At 35.5% G+C, this 20,216-nt stretch overlaps 1 protein-coding gene across 3 annotated transcripts in view; it reads left to right on the top strand.

The window, feature by feature from the left end:
- FIP1L1 (factor interacting with PAPOLA and CPSF1) overlaps positions 1-20,216 on the top strand; it is a 37,320-nt gene that overhangs the window by 1,239 nt on the left and 15,865 nt on the right. Inside the window, exons 3-11 of one of the 3 annotated variants that reach the window (XM_054632753.2) lie at positions 2,242-2,299; positions 4,916-5,019; positions 7,263-7,324; positions 7,529-7,636; positions 8,777-8,907; positions 9,184-9,252; positions 11,486-11,595; positions 17,200-17,293; positions 18,273-18,426. In XM_054632753.2, coding sequence (XP_054488728.1) covers positions 2,242-2,299; positions 4,916-5,019; positions 7,263-7,324; positions 7,529-7,636; positions 8,777-8,907; positions 9,184-9,252; positions 11,486-11,595; positions 17,200-17,293; positions 18,273-18,426 — 890 coding nt within the window. Of the gene's footprint in view, positions 1-2,241; positions 2,300-4,915; positions 5,020-6,987; positions 7,076-7,262; positions 7,325-7,528; positions 7,637-8,776; positions 8,908-9,183; positions 9,253-11,485; positions 11,596-17,199; positions 17,294-18,272; positions 18,427-20,216 lie in introns of those variants that run through there. The other 2 variants (XM_077177539.1, XM_054632756.2) reach the window with 2 other exon arrangements.

The raw sequence follows: 20,216 nt of genomic DNA, 5'->3' as shown, positions 1-20,216 counted from the left end.
TTTGAAAGTGTCCTTAAGATAGTATGTTTGGACTTTGCTTTTCTTTGAAATGGCTGTACTTGTGAAATTGGGTCACTTAAGTATGAAAGTTAGTTTAACTGTATGGACACCAATAACCACTCACAAAATGACAATAGGTCTTTTATTTTTGTAATCATTGTGCTTTGTGATCTTAATGATGGATCAGGACTTGTTTGAGATAATTTATCAACCAAAAAACATCCTGTCTCCTGAAGAGGTTGCTGTGCAGTTGCAAAAATAGCAGTACAAGGAAGCAGTGGAAGATTACCAGGTAGTCTGATGTACAGATCACATCTGCTTAGGCTTGCAGGGTTAGCATGTTTTTTTTTTTTTTTAACCAGTAAGAGAGTATTTCAAAGAAACTTAGAGAAACTTAGGAAAGCTTTGGAAGTATCTGAGGGGAACCTGCTTGAGTTATAAAGAGCTGTATGAGGGCACAAAGATGCTCCCTTGAAAATCTAACAAAGTTAATGGAGATTAGTAATGAGAAGTGACTGGAAAAGGGAATCAGTCACTTGTGCTAAATGAAGGAAGTTCTCATAATTGGTAAAATATGGAAATTATTGTCAAGGTATATTAAACAAATAAAGGGAAAATCAATTTGTGAAAACATACATTGTTATTTTCTGTAGTTGTTTCCGTTTTTTCAGTGAGAACTCTTGCATTTGGTTAGGCCTTGGTGGACTGCTTGTTCATAAGCTTGCTCAGTTGCTCTTCTGAAATCATGTCAACTTTGACAAGCACAGAATGACAAAGCAGCAATGAACTCCACCACATGACTATATATATCATTGTGAAGCAGCTAGAGGTGCGATTATTTGATTCCCATTATTTCTGTAGTATAAGAAACAGAGTTGCTTTCTTTGACTTCTTCCATGTCACTTAACTGGTTTTTAGTCCTCTCTTGTATTTGTCTTGAATCCTGTCTCTTCCAGGACAAAGGATTCTAGTTATTTATTTGCTCTTCATTTAGAAGCTATTCCATATCAGTTGATTCCTTATGTTCAGTTACCTTTTCTTGACCTGGCATGTTTGTCACTACTGCTGTCGCTTAGGAAAATTACTTGCATGGAGGCCAAAATGATTTTTAGAAACAGTGCACTCCAGTTTTTGGTCAATGGTGTCTAGCTTGGCATTTGGCTGTCATAATGCATAGTTTTGGACAAAAAATGTAACAAATACTAACTTACCCATCTTAGGACTTGTGTTGGGAACTGTGGAAGTATGGAGGTAGTTCAGCTGTTAAAAGTTTTGGTCTCTGGCCTCTCAGATTTGGTGGTGTTTGTTTATACAGAAATTGTGATGTGTTATTCAAGTTCTGTACCTAGTCTGTCATTTTACCAGGTGATGAAGTGAAATGATCAAGCTTGAATCCTGAGGCAATAGCTGGGCTGTATTGGGTGCAACACTCACAGGTGTGTTGCCAACAGAGTGTGGGGTTAGATTCATTCTATTCAATAAAAATTGGCAATTGCTCACTCTGTTTCAGAAATACCTTTTCAGTGAAAGAATATTGTTTCTAGATGGCTCCCTGCTTACTCTGCTATTTGTGGTGCAGCATCCTAACAGCTAATGGGACTGTAGAAGTTAAAATATTACTGTGTAGGAAACAGCCCTAGGTAAGCTCAGTGAGACAGTCATGTGCATGGATGTCACAGTACTCATCCTTTCAGATGGACCAGTAGTTTTAAAATTTTTACAGTTCTCAGTCTACAGTTAAATACAATTGAATTAGTCATTGCATTGTAACTATTCCATATGGTAGAAGGAAATTTCACAATGCTGATATGGGAATTCTGTTTAGTGAAACATTACCTGTGGATGTTTAAATGTTTTTTTTTCCATTATGTCTTTGAAAATTGTCAGTCTGCAGGGAAAAAAAAAAACCAAACAACTTATTCTCCCTTCATAAGTTACAAAGTATTTCAGTTTGATTTCAAAGAAAGATCCAAGTGTAATGCCTCATTGCTTCCAACTATTCTATGAACATCCAGTTAGTATGATATATGATAGTGAAATATTGCTAATATAAAGTTATATTCATCTTGGGTTTTTTTAACAAGTTGACTTTGTTTTTTAATCAATGCTGAAGACAACTGGAGCTTTGGCTTTTCATGTGGAATGAGGAAGCAAAGCTTTTTTTCATCATTAACTGATACCTGTGAAATAGCATGTGCATAAATGTCTAGTTTCACCTTATCCTGTTTGTTTTTGTTTAAGTGTGCCACCCCCACCTGGAAGTGAAGAGGAAGCTGCAGAAAATGGCGTTGTGAAAACGGTAGTTTTAAACGTGTTTTTGAAATACTGTTTTAAAATGTTTTGATGTAATGACTTTCTGGGAATCCATAATTTGACTAGGACTTATATTTAAATGAATTAATGCCTAAGTGTGCAGCTTTGTTTTTCTAAAATGTGTTTGTGAGCTGCAGAAACTGTAGAAATTACTAAATTAGGAAATAAATTTTCCAGTTAAGTCCAATTTTTAAATCTAATTTACAGAAAATAAATAAATTGTACTCCCAGTTTTTTTTGCGGGGGACAGAAAGATGGTGCTTGAAGACACCTCTCTTTTCTCAGAGGCATCCTTTTCAAAATGTTGGTTTGTTTTTTCTCAGTGATGAGAAAATAAAGTCCTCTGATCATTTTTCTTTTTTTGGATATGATAGACAAGGAGGATTTGCAAAACTGTGTGAAAGTGTGAACCAAGAGATGAATTACACATGCCTTTCAGAGGCAATGTAACACTTGCTTTGTAGTGGTCTTCAATGTTTAGTATGTCTGATAACATCATTGTTAGTATGATGATGGAAAGGACCAAGAAATTAAATTTACAGTTGCTGTGTTGGTTAAAGGATTCAGGTTACTGTGAATGGGAAAAATTTAACTGTGAGAAGTTCTATGAGAAGACTGTGGTTTTACTTCAGTGGGACTTTTTGACTTATATACTCCAAGAAATAACTTTAAATGATGTAGAAACCATTATTGAGATATTTGTGCATGTTTCAAGGACTGGCCTCTTAGTGAAGTACTTTTTTTACAGTAACACTAACACTATTTATGAAAGGCATTACAGTGTATTTAAAATTGGGGAAGAAGTTATTAAAACCTTAAAACTTATTTCAGTTTTTTAAACTGAAAAGCTACATGAAGTGCATCAAAAGTGGTTGTATTTCTGGAAATCCTTATAGGCTACATTTTCTTCTACTTGCATATTTTAATTTTTTTTTATCTATATATAGCCTGGCATTGGGTTATCATTAGAATATCTCCACAAAACTGAGAACTTAATGGTAAATGGTGTCCATGAATGTTCAGCAGCAGCTTAGAAAAATGGATGTTGTTCAAGTTGGTTGAATAGGAACAGGTGAATATTTCTGTGCGGAAGGAGCTAAAAAATCATTGATTATAAGTGAAGGGGGTTTTGGTTGAGAAGGTATATTGTCCAGACAAAATTTTATTTCCTGTTTGATGCCTTTGTAGTGGCATCTGTGTTGGTTGCCTGATGAATTTACACTTTTCAGCCATGTGGAATTGAAAGACTGTCTTCAGCTGTCATTTACAGAATATCCATACTGATCTAGACTTGCCCCATCTTCCTACTCCAAGAATAGACTCTTCATCATTATGAAATTATATTAATGTTGTGTAGTGAGGATGAACTGCACTCCAACATCTTACTTTCTAAGGAGCTGTTGATTTTTGTTGATTTTTTTTTATGTACAGGGCAACTTAATAGATGGTATAGTAGAGAAGGGCTGCAACCCAGCCGTGCATGGATAACTGAAGGCTGCTAGGGCAAAATCAGCTTGGCTTCCATGAGTTCAGCCTCTTGTTGAAGAATTCCAATATGTGAATAAGGGTGATTTGGTTGGAAAAGTTCATTTGGATTCCACAAAGTTTTTGAAGAAGTTCCTCACCAAAGGATTTTTAAAAACTGTGCAGTTACAGAATAAGTCCTTTGTGGGTTACTGATTTTAGCTGGTTTGTAATAGATAGAAAACACAGGGTAGAAGTCAAGGTTCTATTTTCACAAGTAAAGGCAAGTCACATCCAGGGAGGATTCCTTGGAATTTTATGCTTAACCTGTGCTGTTTAATGTATTTACTTGGAAAAGAGCTAAGTTGTGAAATTAGGAGTTTTCTGATGATACAAAGTTAATCAAGATAGTGAGATCAAGGTCTAACTGTGAAGAACTGACTGGTTAATACATGGTTATTGAATTCTGCATAGAAAAAGGGGAGTGATGTTCATTGGGAGGAAAAACCAGATCTACAAATAAAATTGTCTGAATTGATCATTACTATGTAGTAGGGACATGTTTAGTGCTTGTCTGGAGCCTAAAAAGCTCAGTGTATCATACAGCATACAGCGTGCTCTCGTATCTGATTTTTCAGTCTGTTTGCTGAAATGTCTCAAGTATTTTATGTAGCTTACTTATGTAAGGAACTAAATAGATCTCTCCAGTGTTCACCATCAGCTGGGAAAACACTTACTTGAGTTATGCTGAATATATAATTGATGATGGCAAGAAGCTAATCTTCCATATCTTTTAGTCCTTTCCTGAATGACAATGTAAGAATGGAAGCAGTGTGTATGAGCTGGATAGAGGGAAGGAGCATATTAGATAGTGGAAACTCTTTTATGCTTGAGAAACTGAACCTAGTATTAGTACCTAGTATATGAACCTAGTATTAAAGACACTTCTCTATTTTGATCCAGATGATACTTGTAACCTCCTGAATTTGATGTTAATGCTACTCAATTCTAATGTCTAGGAAGAGGAGAATTTTCTTCTTTCAAAGCTTTCTAGAATGGATGGTTTTGTCTGGATTGTGTTTCCATTGTGAAGGTAAGTGACTGCTTTTTGTCTAAGCAATGACTTTTTCTTTTATAGAAGGTGGCAGAGGCTGAGGATGACAGTGATAGTGATAGTGATGATGATGAAGATGATGTTCAAGTCACCATAGGGGATATTAAGACAGGAGCTCCACAGTTTAGGTAAGTTATTTGCAAACATTAACCGAGGAAACATTTGAGATTATATTTAATTACAAATGCAGTCTCTTTAGTGCTTGTCATTTATTTGCCTTTTTAATATTTATATTTTTAATATTTTTTATCTTTGCCAAATATTTGCCACCAAAGATGTCAGATTGTGTGCACAATTACTGTCAGTTAAGAACTTTGTTAGTTCTTTAACAATGTTTTTAATGATACAGTGGCTTGAAAACAAGTGAAATTAAATCAGTGGAGTACAAGGAAGAGTTCTATATAAGTTTAAATTGTGTTTTCAGATTTTGAGAAATAAATGTATTGAGTTTGTAAATGAGTGAGTTGTTTCTTATTAGGGAATGGCTATATTATATAGGATTTTTGGGGTCGTTACTGTGACAGTGACATTTTGGTTGCAAAGGATAGAATGGCAAGAACATGAGAAGTGTTTGTCCCTCATCCTGTTTGTAGTGGATACAGTTCTAATTAGACCTTTGTAGTTTCAATCCCTATTGATATTCTCAAATAAGATTTTATCTACTTAAGGATGAAGCTGTGAGTCTCTGGAGATTATTTCTCAAGATCATTGTTTGGGCATTTATACTGATCTTGCTACTTCTATTGCCCCCTATGCCTTCTGATCTTGCAAAAGGCTTATTTTTTACTGAACACTTTCGTACAGTGCTAATTTTACCCAAAATTATGAAATAATATTTTTCATTGAATGGAAAATTTCTGAGGGACATGGTTTGCTTGCTTTTTTTGGCAATGCCAATATTTTTATGCTTATTAAAATCAGAGTAACTAGGGTGCCATTTCTTAAAGTATGACAGGTCTGCAGGTGGGTCTGACTCATGTGTATCATGTTTTTAACTTTAGAATGCAGGTGATTTACTCCTGTTTGAAACATAATATTTTTAAACTTTCAGCGTTTCATGTTCTGAAATAATGTGCAAATGAATGTAATAGAAGCACCAGTTCTTTCAGTTCTTTATTTTTCTGCTTTCAGTAACTTGCAGTATTCTTGTGGTCTAGGCAGTGGCTTCAAACTTTGTGGTACTAAAGCAAAACTAGATTTATATTCTCAGTGGATTTGCTGATGCTCTTTCCATGTATGCAGGAAAAATGAGCAGGTGATCCTAAATCTAATTAGAGCAGAAAGTTTTATATAGAAATGCCTGTCTTCTGAAAAATCTTCTTTTCTGGGTGAATTAGACATAAAGTCCACAGAAGAGCAGAAATCTAAAACAAATGGAACATTGTTGTACATTTCAATGGCACTAGAACAAGTCTGTTTTATAGGATTAAACGGTTTTTCATATAGTAGTCAACCGCAGTTTAAAAATCCTGATAGATTTGTTGCACAAAATCATGCACAAATACAGCGTGGCAGATCAGAAGGTTAAATGTTTTGTGTCAGTTTTACGCTGTTGTAGCACTTGAAAGAAAACTAGCACTGCATGGAAGTGGATACTGTAAAGTATACCCTGACCTTCTAATTATATGCAAATCTCATGATGTGTATGGGTCACCTGTGAGGATAAGTTACATTACACACAAATGGTAGGGAGAGCTAGCTCTTAATGTTACAAATGAACAATACTGTAATTCCTAAGGTAGTTAGATCTATTCAGTAGTTAGGTTTCCAAGTCCATTTTTCTGGAGAAAGCTCTCAAGTATTTTAGAAAGTGAAAAATTACATACTTTTCTGTTGTTCACAAGGATGGATGATTACTAGAAGTACATTGAAAGAGCACTTCAGTCATTTTAGAGAAATGCTTGTATTTTCCACTTCTGTACAGATTAAATGGAATGATTATGAAAAGATAAAATGATCCATCTAAACCCTTCATTTTTTTTTTAATTTACTTTGTTTTTACTCTAATCCCTAGACTGTCATCTGTATCCCTAAATGAACTGCATTTTTCCTTTCTCTCTCTTCTTCTGGTTCTGTCCATTCTTGTTTCTATCAAGGTCTTTATCCTTTCAACTCAGGAAGAGTGACTGGGACTTGCTTCACTACTGTTTATTAGTTGGAGAAGTTGCTACTGAGCATGGAAAGGTACTCTCTCTTCCTCCTAGGCTGATCTCTTTACCTTTACAGTTACCAGCTTGGAAAGCTAGAGATTCAGGATGGTGATTGAGCCTGGGTCCAATATGTTTCTGGATCTAGCTATCTCTTGTTTTGTGTTTTCTTCTGGTTTAAAAGTTTTCTTTGTCTAATTCAGTTTTTTGTTAATTTCTTGAAGTTATGGAGCAGCACCTGTGAATCTCAATATTAAGGCAGGAGGACGAGCTTATGGATCTTCTGGTAAGAAAATTTACACAGTAATATTAATAAAAAAAACCCAAAACATGTTGGATATTGTTTTGGATTAAGGAAATAATTGTTTCTTTTAAAACTTATTGATAATTTTTTCTGGCTTTTAATTTATTTTTTATTATTCTAAGTGTAATGATACCGATAAAATTCCTTTAGTAGAGACAGAAGGCTCTAACTAACTTTTCTTTACAGGTGCAAAAGTTAAGGGGCTGGATCTGGATGCACCAGGGAGTATTAATGGTGTGCCACTTCTGGAAGTAGATCTAGATTCTTTTGAAGATAAACCTTGGAGAAAGCCAGGTAATGTCTGGTTTATGTTCACTGATATTTTAATAGTGATTCCTGTTGACTGCATGTAGATGTCATCTGCATGTACCTATCCCTCAGAGGTACTGTACGGCATAATTTGGAAAAAGCAACTATGTTACTTGTTGCCTTCCTGCTGTGCCACAGAGTGCTTGGGTGTGCTGTGTTTGTTAGTATACATCTCTATCACATGTCAGGAGAAAGAGATAGGCCAGTTTTTAAAACATGTGTATCCTGAGCTCTCCTTGGAAATATGTGTTTCTATGGAGATTACTGCTATTGCTCTGTGCCATGGAACACAAGAAATGCAAAGTGTGGAAAATAGTTCTGGCAGGTTTTAGCATGAAGAATGGTGAAATGTAACTTCCTGTGCTAGGTTGTGTTCATGCATAGACATCCATGAGGTTTGAATAAGAAACTGGGACTTGATGCAAAGACTTTCCATGAGTCTCCTCTGTATTGTCTCATTGGCTCAAGTGATTTGTCCAGAATTTTCTAATTTTACCAGCGTTGATTTGGTTTTTTAGTACCAGTACATCTTGCTGCTGCAGATAAGTTTTTTCTTGTGCTTGTTTGTTGCTTTGGTAATACAAATAGTGTCTGCAAAATAGAAAAAAAAAAAGATGATTATCTGGTGTTTGAAATGTTAGCTTATTAAATATATTCTATGCACTTGAGTTACATCTGTTCTCTCTTACCCTAAAAATACTTCATGGCATCAAATGAAACTAGGAGCCAAAACAAAGTTAGAAGTCAAATACAGAACAAGCAAAACAAAAGGGAGCAGTTCTGCACTGAACATAAAGCAAATCTATAGATCTTATATTTATCTAGTTGTAAAGATATGAGGGATTATAATATCCCATGATATTCTCTACCCTTGGTCCCCACTTCATGATGCTAGGAAAAAGCAACTATGTTACTTGTTGCAAGTTAGTGTTTCTGACTAAATTTTAATGGGTTTACAATCTTAGCAATGAATACTCTGTCTATTGGTGAATTGTACATTTCAGTTGTGCTTTTTAGATCAATACCTAATCAGTTTAGATGCTCTAAGTAGAGGTGTATTTATATTTAGTGGAGGAAGGATGAACTTTGTAATGTCCTAAAAAACCTATGCTTCTCTACTTAAAGGGGCTGATCTCTCAGATTATTTTAACTATGGCTTCAATGAAGATACCTGGAAAGCTTACTGTGAAAAACAAAAGAGAATACGAATGGGTCTTGAAATTTTGCCGGTTACCTCAACCACAAATAAAATTACGGTAAATAGTGCTTTTTTTGTACTGTACATGGTTTTTTTCCCTGTAAAGCTGCTTGTGTGTCATAAGCTTGTTCTTCCCAGTTCAGTACATTTGTTAGAGTTTGCACCTGACTCCCTTCCCTGAACCTTGAGTGTTACTGTGTTGCTTCACTGGCAGTTTGTGTGGATAGTGTGACAGACAGCTACAGCTAGATTGCATCTGTACCTTTATTGAGACTGTGGCCCATCATTTCAGAATTGTGTGGTATCTTAATGGGCAATGTGTTATTTAACTTAGGCTGAAGACAAAGCTATGGAACTAAGACCAAGTGCAGAGATTCTCGATGGCAGATACCATCTTTTAAAGGTGAATTTTAGTAAAATTTTGTTGGTTGCTCTCATTTTCTTGGGTATTGCTTCCCATGCCAGCACAGATAGAAGACCTACTGATATGGACGCAGCCATTATTTCATACTCTCATCCTACATCAGTGACTTTCTGTGTATGTCACAAAATGTGGATTAAAAAGTGTTGCTTTGTTCATCACTCTTCTGCAAGCATGTGAGTTAGTGGCCTGGTGAACTAACAAATTTCCCAGTGAAATTAATTTTTCTTGATGTGATGGTTTATTTGTAGTTGTAGTGTGTTCGTTTGTACAGATTAAAGGATTTGTGCAGATGTGGTGGGGAAGCTTTCGTAGATTACGGCATGTTTGTTTTTCCTGTGGCATTGTAGCTCTTACTACAATGTTTTGTAACAGTTATCCTTGACAGCTCTGATAAGAAAATCAATCTTCCATATTTTTGTGTTGCCCTTCTGGGGTTACCTAACAATTAATCGAGTTATGTATAATAATTTTTCCATTCAGAAATGCTGGTTTTCAGAGAATAGAAAGACCTACATGACAGCATTTATCTTAAGGATTGAACTTTTTTTTTATTTTCTCAGTTTCTCATTTATGTCTTTGATACTAAACTTAAAATTATACCACAAAGGTTATTTATTTTACCTATTCTTAGTATGTAGTCATTTTTGTTCTTGAACTGTCTTTGAAGTGACTTGGAACAGTTCTTTCTTCTGTGTACTCCTGTCAATTGCAGATACAGAACTGTCAATTGCAGTCGGGTGTTTTTCTCTTATGTGCTACTTGAGGATATTCAATTATTTTGATTTTATTTTAGCAAGAATGGATCAGCAGGTTTCTGGGGCTTTATACCTTTCTCAGGTATCATTATAATAGTGCTATAGGACAGTAGAAACAGTGGGGACAGTAGGAGTTACAATTTTCAACTGACTGTAATCTCAAACTTTTCTGAAATGTTCTGAAGGAAAAAGGATAAGTAGTCCAACCCAAAACTTCCCCTATTTCCAGCTCAGTACTGACTCTGGTGATCAAACAGTACAGGTAATAATGGCGTTGCAAGAGTTTGTCATGTTTTAAAAGGAGTTTACAAGTAATTATTCATTTCATTTACTTTTCTCCTTCTCTTCTGAAACAGTCTCATGTAATTCCCATTATATTTACATGTAATTTATATTAATCTCCTGTAACTAGCAAGAATGTCTCCTGCATTTTCCAATTGCTCATTAATTTGTAGAAGTCATTTTCAGATAAATACTTTGACCTTTTCCACTCATATCACTGGATAGGAAACATTAATTCAATTTTTAAAGAATTTTAACTATTTATGTGCATTTTTATAGGTTTGGAAAAGACGTGCCCATGTTTAGAAGTGAGGTTCTGCAGAAACATAGTAGTTCACTTGCCTACAAGCTGTGAGATCACAGCTTATACAACGTTATAGCATGAGTGAACTAGCTACATAGAGTGGTGTAGCTGGTACAGTGGAAATGACTTTAAAAATTAAATCACTGTATATTTGTCTTTAATACTAACCCATACAGGTTTTTCTTTCACATGTAGCTGCTGCTGAACAAAACAATACTTGATGTACTTGCACCAAAGGTTTTGCATAGCTTTAAAGAGGTGTCTGGAATTTTGCAGTACTTCAGCAACAGCAGGGTGTTTCTGAAGTATTCAGGCTGAACTAATGAAAAGTCTTTTGCAGTTTGCACAACCCAGAGTATGAGATGACTGCCTGGTATGACTAAGAAATTAAGTGGTTACTAGATCTCACAATCAGTGAGGGAGATGGAGAATCCATTCAAGTTTCTTGTTTTGTGGTTTGCTAGTAGTGGATAGCTTGTTAGATATCTTTGAAAAGTTTTTTTTCAATAAGTGTCCTTCTTTTAAAAATCAAGATGTAATTTGGCTCATACAGGAAATTCTTCAAGAAAATTAGTTTGGTCTGTTCACGTACAAATTAAATGCTTGGAAAATAAATATTTAAGCTGTCTAATCTTCTATAACAATTCATTCTCTAGCATATTGATTCTTATATATATGTATATATATCAAACACAGTATTTAAGTAATACCTAACTAAAAAATACATAATTTTGCTAGTTGTGCAGAGGTGAGTTTTTGAAATTCTGAATAAAGTTGGACTTACTTTCTTTTGGTATTGGCTGTGTGTTTGTTGAGTGTTGGAGCTACTGCACTTGCAAGGATAAACTAATGATGAAACATTATTTTGAAGGTACAGCAAGGCAGAACTGGAAATTTGGAGAAAGAGTTGGCAGTGCAGTCGACCAAACCTGATTTCACATCTCCTCCTGCCTTATTTAAATCAGGAATTCCAACAAACAGGTCAGTTAGCTGTAACTCATGACCAAAAAACACTTTGTACTGTTACCTCTATGTCTTTGAAGTTTACCATTTTTGTAGGGAAAAAAAAAGGAAAATATGTTTCTGTAACAGGTAAAATGAAGGGTAGAGATATCCTTATCACATTTACCATAATCATACATGAATCCTATACTACCTTCTTGGCTCTTTGGGAAAAAGTAGAAGAAAAGGGGAGAAAAAACAGCAGGACCAAGTAACAGGATAGTTACAAAAATCTACTTGTTGATTTATGACACTGTGTTTTCTGTGTATAATTAAATTTGCCATCATAATACTTCTGGTTAGGGTCCTTATGAGTATTTTAACTAACTTATTTTTTCAGTTAAACAAGATGGAATCTGACAGCTATGACTTTAACAAGTGGAGGAATTCCTGGAACCTAGTCTCTTTCCTGCAAGGCAGCTTTGGTTTCTCCAAATTTGAATATTATACTTTCTTTGAAAATTAGAGAAAGTATTTCCTTACTGAGTTCCTTCTCCCAGCCCCAGGCTTTAATAAGTTCTGTTTTCTATATCTAAGCCACTGCTGTTTGTTGTATGGCACTTGGCTTAGGATGAATCCATGCTTCTGGTTTACTTGAGTTATTTAGTGATCCTGTTTAGTTGTTTTGGTTCTTTGCAAATTAAAAGCCCTTATATTACATCATATTACAAAGAATGGTTAGAAAGGCAGAACAGGTTGTTCATTGGACACTTTGGTTGTCAGCCATTAAAGATGAGGAGCTATGACCCATCTTTAGCACTGCATCCATAAGTGCCTTGACTAATTTAGAGGCACTTTTGTTCAGTTATTCCATCCTGTAGGAGTCAGTTCAACACCCAAATGTATTTGTCTTGGGGGGAAGGTTGGGGCGGGGGGGGCAGGAGGAAGTCAATCATAGCCTTGCCTGCACTTTTCTTTCACTTCTAGAATATTTTTTCTGGTAGCCTAAATTTTTCTCTGAGCTATCAGGTTATGCTGCTCTGTGTTCAGTAGATTTTAGTTCTGTTTGTCTGTTTTTCTTAGTCAAAAGAAATGAGAAGGGTTTTCCAAACTTTGTGCTAACCCTGTAGCTATTTTTAAAATTTTCTTTTCTGAATTTCTTTTAATGTATGATATTCTTGTAAGAGTTCTCAAACTGGAATGTATTGTTCACAGGGTAAGGATTCCAAATCTATATCTAGCATAGGTTTTGTTACAAGATTTCAATTCTTTGTTCATCTCAGTGGTGGACAGAAAACCTCTAAACTACTTTTGGAAGTAATTAACAACCAGGATATTAAAATGTAGTTAAGTTGAAAGTTGTAGAAAAAAATGCATTGTGTAGATTATTTGGTTGTGTGAAATTTGCAGGTGTGATGACTGTGTCACTTCCTGACATTTATTTTGAGGTATCACTTTGTGGCATATCACTTTGACAATTGTATCGCTTGTGCATTCCATTGGTAGAATAGGTTGTGTTGTATGTATTTAGTGTGAATACTGTAATTGTAAGTTGTTACAATGACAAAACTGACATCTTCCCTTATTTAATACCTGCTTCTATGGATACACTTGCTTAAAATATATTATCTGTAAGGAAAGGTATTTCTACCAAGTGGTAGAAAGAGATTTTGAAAGAAAACTGTATGCTCAGAAGTCTGAGTAGCTCAATGAGAATATATATTGAGTATATGAGAATATATATTAGCTGGATTATATATATTTCTACTTTAATGACTTATCCATAATGCATCTACTATTTTCTGTTTCCAAGTGCCTGTATTATTAACTTCTCTATAACCACATAGTGTTTTATGGTGTTGGACTAATTTCTTTCTTTAGTTAAGAGTTTATTTTAGGTAGACAGAAAATTTTCAGCAATGTAGCCCTTCAGTAATTTAAAATAATTTCCTTTATGCCATGTGGCATTTGCAATAGCCTTGTTGAGAAATTTCTGGAAGCATTTCCAGAGAAGTTTCAGAGAAATTAGCTCATCAGTGTAGTGGGCTATTTATCAGCTTTATCTGTGCTTATGGCTTTCTGTAAACAGATATTTTAAAGAAAATGGATTTCTGATCTTTTATTTCCATGAAAAATACCAGTTCAGCCTTGCAAGACTAAGTGATGAAAACTTAGGTGTTACTTTGAAAAAAAGTGTGTTTTTATACAAATGGTTTCTTTAGTAAATCTATTAGGTTCTTATTCATATCAGTTAGTGGTGAGCTCAGCAAAGCTGAGGCTGTCCTCAAGAGGAGGAAAATAAACCATGAAATACATAAGCAAAACAAGAAAGAAGAGAAGAAATATTGAAGCATATTATAATTCCATACCTATTAGACTATACTATAAGTCTACTGAACAAATGTGGCATCCCATAGCTAGTCTGATTCTGAAGAGTCATATGGGGTGTTCCAAAAAGCAGCTTATTTATTTTATCTGTGGTGAGGATAGGGATTTTTGAAGCTATGAACTTGGAAAATAACTGGGAAAATAACCTTCTTTTTTTCTTCTTTTTCCCCCCTCTTTCTCTTTGCTCTGTAGAATCTAAGCTGAGCTTGCCAAATGAGATTGAGTTATCTTTCTGAATTAATCTCCGTGGAAGTGGTATTCTCAGTGCAAATAGCTCATAAATAACCATTCTCTAATTAGAGTGAGATAACTCAGAGTTGCTGGAATGTTCCTTTCAAGCTACACTTTGTATGAACTCTGCTGTGGGTTCATGTGCATCCCACACGTGTGGATTGCCTTTTTATGTTTCAGAGGATCCATTGGGAATGCATCTGTTTCCCAGGTGCCTCGATCACGTAAGGGACAGACCAAGCCCCTTTCTTTGCTTACAGCACTGAGACAGAAACTGAGTCTCGCCTGCTACTTATCACAACTCTATTTAATGTCTAGGGAGTTGTGGAAGTTTCTCCTTGTGCCATCTTGCTGTGACTTAATGTGTGTGTGTGACTTAACATGTGGTTGGAGGTGTCATCTGCTGCTTCGTTTGCAACTGAATCTATGCTTTCTCTTGTTCAGTTTCAAACTCTTTTAGTGAAATTCTCAATGGAATTGTTATTGCAATCTTGGAAATAGAGAATTTGTCAAGTTCAAGGTATGATGGCAAAATCCATCATTATGAAAAATAATATCTTGGCAGTTGTTGGGAAGAACAGTGGACATAACACTATGCAGCATTTTTTAAATAAAAAATATAAAGTATAATCTCATTGAGATTGACTGAACACAGGTATATGCTTCAGAATCTAAAAAAAATTAAGTTAAACTGTTTATTTCAGGAAAATTGATGCCTAAGAACCAACTAATTGGTAGTCTGGGTTTGCTTCATTTGATATTGCACTGGTGTGTTTGGGCTGCTTCCCAAACCAGAATTAACATTATTGTAATATGTTTGGGGCATATATTGCTTTAATGCCCCATACTCTTGCATTGGTGACATTGTGTGTGTTTTCAGTGTTAATTCTAAGAGTTGCTGGCAGTGTGCAAACAGGACAAGAGAGGAAGAGTCTTAATTCTGCTGTGTACATCACTCCCAAGTGGAAGCCCTGTAAATCAGTGGTGTGAGCCAGGCAGGGACTTTGTGCTGTAGGAGTGTCATTTGTTATACACAAGGACTAAAGCTAGGTAAAATGAGTTTTCTAGGATATGGTTTAGATAATTAAGAGAGGATACCAGTGATGGAAGAGAACAAGTGTCTTAGAACTCTCAAAACAAATGCACTGTCAGTGAAGATTAAGATGGTGAGAACATAGGTTTTAACAACTGTTTTATAATACCTATGTTCTCAATTCAGTTACTTAAAGCAAAATAATAATCCAGTGTAGCAGTGTTGGAAGGTCATGCAAGACCACTGGGGAAGTTTAGAAAAGCAGATGTTGATTATTGGAACAATCTTAACTTCTAGCATGGGATATTAGAAGTCCAGAGAGTTTCTGACACTTCTGTTATGGTTATATAGAATATATTGCTGTGTAGTATACACTCTTTAATTGAAGGTATGTTCTCGGACTCTTGTACCATCGCACTGGTTTTGTTTGGTTTTTTTTAAACTCTAAATTGTTGTGCTTAATAAGGTTACTTTAACATCTAGGAGGAAGCTCTAAATCCAGATACTAAAAAGCTCAGAGAACAGGCATTTGTATCATCCTCAGTATGCAGTCTGCTATGAAACTTCAGATAATCTCTGAGAGATCTGACTGTTACTTCATGCTCTAGTGTCTGCTGTGTCTTTTTCAGTTGCATTGCAGCAATTGGAGTCCAAGTTATCAGTCTGGCAGAACTCTGAGCCTATAATTCCAATTTACAGTTGTTCTCCCTAATACTTGTATTTGTGTGGTTAGTAAGTAGTACACTAGATGCAAAAAAGACAAGAACTTCTGAAACTAGAAATATTCTTTTCTTTCTATGGATTTGTTTTCTGTGGAAATTTCAGGAAGGTTTTTTCCAGTCTTTTACTGTTCTATATCATGCTTTTGGTAAAAATTATCAGTTTTATCTACACTGGTTTCCCTTATAGGTGAAACCACAAGTGAAAATCTGTGTCTCTTACAGCTGAGACACAGATTTTGTACCTTTGTTTCTCTTAACCATGAGCACTGTCGTTTTATTGCTCATTTTCTAACAAAGTTGACCCAGGTGAATCCTACTTTTTAACCTCTTTTAGAAGTCAACAGTGGCCTGCAGAGCAGGTAGAATCATAGAATGTTAAGGGGTTGGAGTGGACCTAAAGGATCACTTAGCCCAACCTCCCCTGCCATGTGCAGGGACATCTCCCCCTAGACCAGGTTGCTCAAGGCCTTAGTCCAGCCTGGTTTTTATAACTCTTTTGCTGACAGATTTTGTTACATCTGCTTAAAAGTTATACAATTTCTATAAACCTTGGTTTCTGGCATTTTAGGGCTGCAAACAGAAATGGTCACTATACTTTAGATTATTCCTCTCTTCAAAATAGTGACTTCTGTTGTCACAAACATCAGGCCTTAGTTTTACTAGGTGACATTCATAAATATGAATGTCATATTTTGTCATATTTTCTGGTCTGATACCTGGAGTACTTAATTTGTGTCAGTGTATTCCTCTAAGGTTAATTTACTGAAGATTTTGAGAGATTGATTATACTTCGAATTTTAGTGGTTTTGTTTTATGCTAATGTTTTTTCTTCTGCCTTATCTTTGTTTGATCTTCCATGGAATCCTTCATTACTTCTAATTAATAGTTTATAGCTGGTTTACGTTAGATTTTAGAGAAACTTCTGCTTGATTTATTCTTTTCTTACTGAAGTTTTGTGATCTTTGTTTGGGGTTTTTTTTGTAACAGCAAAGCAGAAGTACTGTCTTTTATGGGGGGGAAGGAGACTGCTGTAGAGTCAGCTTTTGTCTTTGCTTATCAAAGTCTTTTTTGCTGCATTGTTTAGTTCTGTACTCTTGCACAGTTCAGCAAATGCATCACCTCTAATGTTCTTCAGAAACAGTCTTTTGTGTTTTCTACAGAAGAAAGAAGAACTTTTGCCATTTAGAATGAGAGAAGTCCATAAGGCTTTTTTCTGTCACCTTTTCTTTTTCTTCCCCCTTTTCTGATTCTGTTTGTCCTGTGTTGCAGGCGGATATCTGGCACAATAGATGTGATTGGACAGAGCATCACTATCAGCAGGGTGGAAGGACGACGGCGTGCTAATGAGAACAGCAACATACAGGTTTTACATTGCAGTTTTGCATTCTATTTTTGACTAAAAGACATTTTTGCTTTCCCCATAGCTTCTGACTAAAGCATCACTGCATGTGAATGAGTAACACATAAGTAACTTTAAGTCCAGAAATAAAGTTTTGACAGTTACCGAAATATATTAAGATGAAGTAATTGATAAATTTCAAAAATGTTTTGGTATACCTCTTACTGAAAAGAAATGAGTGATATTGCAGACTTACAATCCAGGAGACAGCATTGGCTCTGCTAGATCTGCGTGGGATTGTGCTTTGTTTAGGGAGTGAAAAGATAAATATTTGAACTCCCCATTTGACCCCCTATTCCTGTCAGACACTAATGCTGGAAGTGAAAGCCCTCTTGTATGCAGTTTGAGAAATGCAGTCTTTTAAAAATACGGTGTGAAGGAATAAATAGTTGGTAGTAGCTTGTTTTTAATTATATTGTTGTACTTTACCAAAAATTGCAAGATTAGTCTTTATGGTTTTAGTCTAGACTTTTATTATCCTCAGAAAGCAACTAAATCTATACAGATAGAATACACTAATGAAGAATTAAAGAGAAGGATCAGGGTTGCTTGGTGCTCCAGTTGCATTTCCATGCAAACTGAGGTTGAGGTTATACGGTGAAAATAGTAAAGGATTGTAGTGCTGATATTGAAAACATTACCATGTGTTTTTCATCTGATCTCAGAATATTTAAGTAATTTATGATCTTGGGTTGTTTTCATGCTTTTCAGATTGATTTTTAAATATTTTCCGTTATACAAATTTAAGGTGCTCTTAGACCTTTAAAGGTACTTGGCAAATAAGTGACACCAAACATAGGTGTGTGCAGGTAGAACTTACACCATCTGAATATGGGTCTTTAGATGTGAAGTGATACTTTCCTATTTTAGTAGCTGAAGGAGAGGAAACCTGTCTTGTACTCTTTTCACAAAGCAATTGTAACTAGAGTTTGATATTTTACAGGTTCTTTCAGAACGCTCTAATCCTGAAGTAGACAGTTTTACCAAGCCACCTCCATTTTTCCCTCCAGGAGCTCCACCTACTCACCTTCCACCACCTCCTTTCCTCCCACCCCCTCCAACTGTCAGTACTGCTCCACCTCTGATTCCCCCACCAGGTAAATATCCTGCACTATATAGGATGTGGATAATGAGAGATTTGTTAACATCAAATTCTTGAGGTGCATTGTGCAGAATTTCAGAATTTCATGTTCTGCTCTTTTTTTAAACGTATCTGCAAGGCAAACCCAGAAATTTTTGTTTTTACTTTCTCAGTAAGCATAATCCCAAGTAGTAAATAATTACTTAAAGACTAACTGCTGGTTCTTGTGTTCTTGAAAATGTTTGAAGTGAGAAGTTGTTTTCTGTAATTCAGTAACTGTTAATGCCATTGAGAGGTACATGTTAACACATTATTCTACAAACTTTAGAACTAGAAGTATGGCATACCATGAATTTGTGTCACAAGTTGGATTCTCTGATGTCTAAGGTCAAGGCAGCAAGAGAAGTTCTAATTACCCTTTTCTCTCACAGCATGTGTGAATTCCCACAGGTCTGATAATATTGCATTTTCTCCGTATCCCTTCTTCCAGTTAGAAGTCTTATTAGTCCCTGATGTTTTTTTCCAGCATTCTGTGTCTGTGAATCAAAGCTCTTTGAGAACTCATCCCATTGTTAATCTGTTTTGAAATTTACTGATATTTACTGAACGTTTATTGAAATTTGGCATATATGGAAATTTACTGGGCATTTGCACAAGTGGTACAGTGACCTGTACTTCTCATTTTAAGACAGTAAGTTCAAAAGGATTTGGCAAGAAACTAAGAACTGTCAGTGAGAAATTAAAATAGATGGAGAATCTTTGTGGTGTATTTGAGTAGGAAAGTGAAGCATTTGTCTACAGAAGAGATTGATTTAAGGTAGAGCCGCTTTCCTTATTTTCTCCTGGTCCTTGAATTCTTTAGCTTGGCTTGTTCTGAAAATCATGTGGAGCAGTTTCTTTGCTATTCTGCTTGCAGAGGAAATACTTTAAAAGTTTCTCTGTTAATATTCTTATGTAGAAGCAAAGAAGTCACATTATTTGAGTGCAACTAGTATGAGCTTTTATAGGGTTTAAATCCTCAGAGAAGTTGTTTCTTCAGTTGCCCCTCCTAATTTTAAAACTTAACTCATTCTGCCTGGCAAGCTCTGGCTTTCCTCCATGATGGTCATACACAAAAATGACAGCACATAGAAAACTGAGGAGAAGAGATTTAAAAATGAAATAATTCTCTGCCCTTTTTTTTCTTTTTTAAAATAAATATAAAAAATAGAGTCTCTGAAGTGAGATTATGGTAATGCTCTGGTGATTTTGTTTCCTTACTGTAGAGGGGGAAGGACAGAAAGGGGATGGATGTGACAATAATACTTGCTGTGGCTTTAAGCTTCATTTAAACCTTTATGATAAAACAATATATGTAATGCATTGCAACTTTTTAGAAAGTAATTCTTTTAATTGTAATTGGATTCAGAAAAGGTATTCTAAGTTGTATATTATCAAAAACATGAGAAGCCCCCTCACAGACACCCCAAATGCACTTGGTGCAGGGGTGTCACATACAGGTACTGGACTGTTCTTATGAAACCCCTCACCTGTTGAGATTTTAAAGGTGAAGGAAATCCACATGTGTTGCAGATCAAGCCAGCAGGTTTGGCTTTAGTCTCATGGTTTACGGGCAGGTTTATGACACAGGCTTGTTCAGAAGGTCTTCTGGAACATCCTTCAGTACTTCAAGTAGATTCGAAAATAATGATTAAGAGCTATGGATTTAGTTTCCTCAGGCCTGTGTTTTAATTGTGCTGTTGCCAGCTCTTTATCATCAAAGCTGTTCCAAAAATAGGTTCTACCATCCCTCCTTGGTTCACTGGA

Source organism: Agelaius phoeniceus, chromosome 4 (assembly GCF_051311805.1).
Source record: "Agelaius phoeniceus isolate bAgePho1 chromosome 4, bAgePho1.hap1, whole genome shotgun sequence".
Lineage (NCBI taxonomy): Eukaryota > Metazoa > Chordata > Aves > Passeriformes > Icteridae > Agelaius > Agelaius phoeniceus.
The sequence above is the reverse complement of the archived record's forward strand: the minus strand, read 5'-3'. Positions and strand labels throughout refer to the sequence as shown.